Source organism: Drosophila miranda, chromosome 2, assembly GCF_003369915.1.
Source record: "Drosophila miranda strain MSH22 chromosome 2, D.miranda_PacBio2.1, whole genome shotgun sequence".
Classification (NCBI taxonomy): domain Eukaryota; kingdom Metazoa; phylum Arthropoda; class Insecta; order Diptera; family Drosophilidae; genus Drosophila; species Drosophila miranda.
Genome location: NC_046675.1, coordinates 24,006,230 through 24,012,328, shown reverse-complemented (window position 1 = coordinate 24,012,328; position 6,099 = coordinate 24,006,230). Strand labels below are relative to the sequence as shown.

At 41.3% G+C, this 6,099-nt stretch overlaps 1 protein-coding gene across 1 annotated transcript; it reads right to left on the bottom strand.

Moving 5' to 3' along the window:
• Positions 1-5,018: 5,018 nt before the first annotated feature.
• Positions 5,019-5,559, bottom strand: LOC108156411. The gene is made up of 2 exons (XM_017287856.2): positions 5,462-5,559; positions 5,019-5,408 (listed from the first exon to the last, which is right to left on the bottom strand). Exons 1-2 carry the CDS (start codon positions 5,483-5,485, stop codon positions 5,097-5,099), a joined length of 336 nt encoding a protein of 111 aa, XP_017143345.2. The 5' UTR covers positions 5,486-5,559; the 3' UTR covers positions 5,019-5,096.
• Between the last annotated feature and the right edge of the window lie 540 nt (positions 5,560-6,099).

Here is a 6,099-nt window from a genome sequence, read left to right as displayed (position 1 = left end):
TAAGTAGAAGAAGGTAAAGACTCAAGCTGAGTTCTCTTTGAGCCGAAACGGTCCGGACCACAGACTCAAATTTCCCTGCCCAGTCACCGTGGTGCTAGACCCATGGAACCGATCTTCAAATGGAACAAATGTAACATTAATCCCCGGAGGACAAATGATATATGGCCTGGGTGTACGATTGCACTGTAGCTAGAAGCCATGTCATGTTTAAAGCCGAAAGTAAGTCGTCATCTGCTGTTGTAGATGGATAAAAAAGGTTGAGAAATGCTGCCCATAAACTGCTGGAGATCTAAGAAAACGGATATTGAATACGAATACGAGCAATATGGTATAAATATGAGTTGGATAGATGGACAGAAATATCTGGGAAATACGAGTATTTGCGGTCTACTATGTACTTTTTTGATTTATTCATATCTGAATTGATTTTGGATTATCCTGATTATGGAATGGGATAATCTTTTCAGAATATACATAAATATTAATACAGAAGGTATTCTCGTTACATCAAGTATTTCCCTTCATAATCCCCACTAATTGAATCAATCAGTAATGCAAATCATTCCACATAATCCGTATAAATACGAATGGCCTCTGGTAATGTCCATTTTGTAAACAACGATAAAATAAAGTTGCTTGCTTCATTGAAATGTGTGTTCTCCAGAAATTTCCAGCTGTTGCAATATCTACTTTTATCGGAACTACTAAAGGTTTATTCTGTATAATTAGTTCCAATTGTTAAATCTTAATTTGTTCAATTCATTCAATTTATGTACCACAAAACACACATTTCCCCAAAAGTTTATTAGCAGAATTCTGTTTAAGTTAGGTAACGATCATATGGTAGTTTTAAGTGGTTCTATGATTTGATGAGGGTAAATTCTTCAGAAACGAATCAGTTAACAACGTTCTGTACTACTCGTAAAAGTTTCTTCCTTTTTGGGTAGCCAATACTTAAGTTAATGAACAAATTCCTTGCGGAAATATTCCTTAAACATTCGTTAAATGGTCACTCAACTAAGCCGAAATTGCTTACAGGCCGAACCCAACTAAATGTGGAGACCACCATTAAGGATCTTATCTGCAGGCCCTTAGCAAAAACATGAAACATTCCCAAGTGCTCTTATCGCGCTTCTCTGCACTGGCGCTGGCTCCCCCAACTTTTGTCCATTCCACTGTGCGGCAGCGGCAACTGAAAAGTTGCCCCTTTTCGAGGGGCAGAAGCAGCAGGCAGCAGAGCAGGCAGCAGAGCAGACAGCAGGGCAGGCAGCAGGGCAGGCAGCAAACTTCCAGCGAAGGCAAATGCCTAATAGACATTAGTCCAAAAACCTGCTGACTCCTGACTGGTGTACGAGTACGAGTATATGGCTTGGTAGTGCCAGCTCTGGCGCTGGCTTTGGGTCTGCGATGGCTCTGCGATGGCTCCAACCCAAATGGAGCTGCTTCCATCCTTGGCTTGGCTCTAGAACAAACTTCAACATTGTTGTTACACTCTTGGGGAGAGTCTTGTCATTTTCAAACGAAGTTTGCCCAGCAGAGAAGGAGGATTTAGTTTCAGATATGGAAAGCTCAGACACAACCCCATCTTCTCATTGCTGATGCCTGAAAACCTATTAAGTCCATGGTAACGATCGTTTGTTTAAGGGTATTAGATGCTTCGTTCTACAAGCCCAACCTAGTTGCTGACGCCACTGTTGCTGTTTGTTTCGTTTCTGGTGTTGCATTACAAGTAGAAATTTTCAGTTTTGCAGCAATTTTGTTTAATTTCTTTTTGGGTGCCGCACGCCTCGAACATAACGAGCGTGGTTAATTGTAACCATATATACATACATACGGACCATGTCGATATCCAGGGAGACGACGACGACTCGCCCGGCGGGAGGGAGAGGCAGAGGCAGAGGCAGAGAGAGTGTGTCTGCCCCTTGGGTGTGCATGTCGCGACCCTCCTCCTGCCTCCTGCCTCCTGCCACCGCCATTCCCCGTTGCGGCTGCCGGCACTGGCGCAACCCTGCGTTTTGTTCAGAGTCTGTGGCAAATGTGTCATTAGGCATGTTTCATGACCCTTTGTCATGCACAAATAATTATAATTTAATACACTTGCCAGCAGGTTGTCGAACGGACAGAGGGGGACGTGCCCCTGCACGTAGGGCTCAGAGCGCTGCCACCCCAGAGTTGAGATTTCGGTTTCGTATTCTCATTACCTTTAATACCCATTACTTACATATTTGAACATTGAAGGGGGAAAGTTTTGGGTAGTCGTGGAGAAAAAAGTACATGGATATTTCCGGCCTATAAATCAGAGTATTCTAGACTTGAATTCAACGTACTCGAACTTCAGATATCCATGAATGCAATATAGGTAACTTCATGTTTATGCGACGGCTATCCCTATAGTCAAAGATTGATAACATTACTTAAAAACACTGATTTTACTGATTTATTTTATAGTTCTTCTAGTTTCCACCTCGCCAAAAAGAATGTTTTTTGCCTTATCGCCTACTGAGTAACCCCTTCGTCGACTCCACATCGATCTTTCATCATAATCTGGCCATCAAAGAGATTTTCCCTTGACTGTTTCGGGAATGCTTCGTTTTTTCCTGGATTTTTCCACCGTCGCATCGTGGCATTCTGTTGCTGTCGCTGTCGTTGTGTGTTTTACTTTACTTTGTGCCACATAATTGCCAACAATTTGCTGAAGTTGCCAGCACGAGTGCGCCGCCCGGCAATTACCAAAGGCGCAGGATGTGTTTTAGTGCGCGCACGGCCCCCGTCATCATCCTGCCCATTCCATTTCGTTCCGTTCCATTCGACTTCTACCCATCATCATGGTGCATAGTCCTTGGTACGAGTGCGAGTGCGAGTACCAGTACTATCCCTTGTCTTGGCCCCCAACTAATTTGCGCAGCTCGCGGCAAAATATTAAAAGTTTGTCTTGGCTAATTTGCTTTATGGCATTTTAATTGTATTTGCCCAGTGTCTGTCCCTGTCCCGTGGAGAACGCCATGGAAAACTGCTGACTGCCGACTACCGACTACCGACTAGCGACTCCTGCTGACTCCTCAGGAGTGTGCTGGGCTGTGCTGTCTGTTGAAAATTTAATGAGCTTATGAATTTCAAATCATTTTCCGACCCACTCAGTGCGCACTGCGCACCTGATAGAAGGGGATACTGGCTGGCTGTCGCTGTCCCCCGTCCCCCGTCCGCCGTCCGCCGTCCCACTCTTTGGCAGATGGCTCCGCGCTTTCGCTGCTGATAACCGCACATTAGCCAATTATTGATAATTTATGAAAGTAATTGAGGTACACGAAACATTTCCTATGAATGGTTCTACTCGCACTTACAGGCGTGTGTGTGCAGACATGTGTGCAACGTCTTTGTTGAAAATACAAATGAGCACAGCAGGGCCCCAAAGAGTGCAAATATAATTCTTATAAATAGACAACAACAGAGGCCCTTGTCGACAGTTGGCAGTCGTCATCATCATCATCATCATCATCATCATCATCGTCAAGCAACTAAGCAAACATAAATATATAAGAATAGCTATGCGAAGGCTATAGAGAAGTATAACGACGGGAAAATACCCGCCATTCAACAATTTCGGGGCGAAAGCTATGCCTCTGAATTGGAAATGGGAGATTACTCCAATCAGGGAAGCACCTAAGACTACTTTTGGCTGGAAAACTGATAGATTTGTTATGAAACTTGCCCAATGCCAGAGGAAATGGTTCCATAAAATATTTCATAAAATTCGAGCACTGAAACTTAAAAGATGAGACTTCTATAATACTTTATGAAGGAAAATATACTATTAAAAACTATGTCAAGGATACTACTAAATAATTTACCACTAATCACCAGTATTCCATGCAATAATATCCAATTAAAGTGTTTTTATTTGAAAAATAAGTCTGCTGGATCATTTAATCGAATGGATTTCAGAGGGCGTATCAGAAAGAATTTGCACAAAAAACTTAGCTCCTCCGGCTCTATCCGCAATGAAATACAACAAATTTAGGTAATCTGTAAGCACTGGGGATTAAAAGAAACCCAGAGACCCTCCGCCATTGACTTTGCTTTGCCCTGCCACGACCTCCCCCTGCCATATGGAGAGTGTAGAAAACAGAGGGCCCTACCATATAGAGAATATACTATGTACAGAAACGGAGGGAGCGATGGAACATGTCAATATTAGCAACGACAGCAACGGCATTGTCATTAATGAAACCAAATAAAAACCTTAAATGCTAGCTGGCAAAGCAGAAAAGCACACACTCGAAACACACACAAATTTGAACAGAAACAGAATTTTGTATTTGTTAACATACACCACACACTCGCAGATACTATTTGTTGTGTGTGTCTGTATGGGTGTGCGCCTGCATTTGGCTGGAAAAGTTGTTTCACAAATAAATAAGCGCTTCGAAATGGAAACATTCGCTCCATTGCTCATAAATATTTGTTACCGCTTATGTTGATTCAAATGGTTTGGATTGCTGACTGATAGATGGTGGAAAAGGGGCGGGCTGGGGTATGTGGGTAATTCAGGAGAGTTCAGGTCGTCACTGGAGTGGAAATATGTACATATGTACATATTTTTATACGGAAAGGTTGAAAAAAAACTAGCCTGGAACTAGGATAAAACAATCGTATGAACAGGAACACGAATACTCAAGAGAAATGTGTTTCTATCATAGTATATTAAATCATTAGGATCCCTATACGAATGTAATATGTCATTAATCATATAGTATATTTACTAATAATAAATTTCTGACCATTAAATGGGTTTTGAGTATATGTTTATACTATATGTCGTAGGTATTTCGTGAGTATAATAATTACTCGTTTGGTTTAAACTTGTTTTGCATTGGCTTTTGTGGAATCCAAAAATAAACCACACAATGATGCACAATTCCTTGAATTCTAATTTTATTTTAAGGTGAAGCTGCATATATTAATATTTTATAGGGTAAATCACATTTTTAGATACAAATTTGAAACAATTAAAATTAAAATTAGTTAAAAATTAAAACCGAATTTTAATTCATAAGAATATTTTATAGAACACATTACATTACATACTTTGCTGAAGTTTAGCCCGCTGAAGATTTCAAAGCATTCACACCGATTCTCTTTATGAAGGTCGTACCATTCAGAGGTGCGCCTGTCTCGTACGTGTAACGACTGCGATATCCATCAGGACCAGCCTTGTAAAAGAGGATTAGAGTGCCTCCTTCTTTGTAAGATTGTCGAATTTCTCCCTCGATCTGTCGATGGCCTTCCGCATCCTCGACCACCGATTCAGTGCGAAATCCTGTTCCATCTGGACGGGTGAACCTCAGTTGGTATTCCCTGCCGCAGGCTGATTCCAGCTCACAGCAACTAATCCACAGGACAAGAATCCACTAGGGGGACTTTAGTTATCTACAAATTCTCCATCAAATCCCCAGAGACTCACCGCACTGATGGTTCTAGGAGACATGACGTGATGTCGATCTAACTGGCAGCAGATTGCAACTACCACTACCCCGAATGATATCCAAAACTCTGTTTGTGCCAGCATCATTCTACACTCAACCGAAGGGGAAACGGGTTTTGTTGCAAAATGAAGATTAACTAAGATCAAAAGTGGCTAAACCACATTGCTACATTGAAACAAGCAATCAAGGCCGGATGCAGTGGGTCGAAGCTTTCAATACCCTTGGAAATTATAGGGTTTCCTACTTAACAATCCCAACTATTGATGATGCTATGATCATAAACAATTGCAAGGCACTATTGGCACTTCGATTGCATTAACAGAAGATTATGTAAGGAAAGAAAGATATGTGGTTGTTAAGTTCTGGGCAAAATGATATCAATAGTACCTAGCAGGTGAACTTATAAATAGCCATGATCCATTCAATTGTATTCCTCAATGGGAGAGAAGAGATATGTATATAGAACCTGTTCCTAAAAGGCACTTTTAATATTTAATAACACTCAATAAAGTGTTCTTCCAAAGAAAGTAAGCTTTCTTGTTCCGTAATTTCAAAGAGTGTTGTGTTTGATTGAAATGAATTCTCTGAAACGGCTCGTTTGATTTCTCAACTTTGG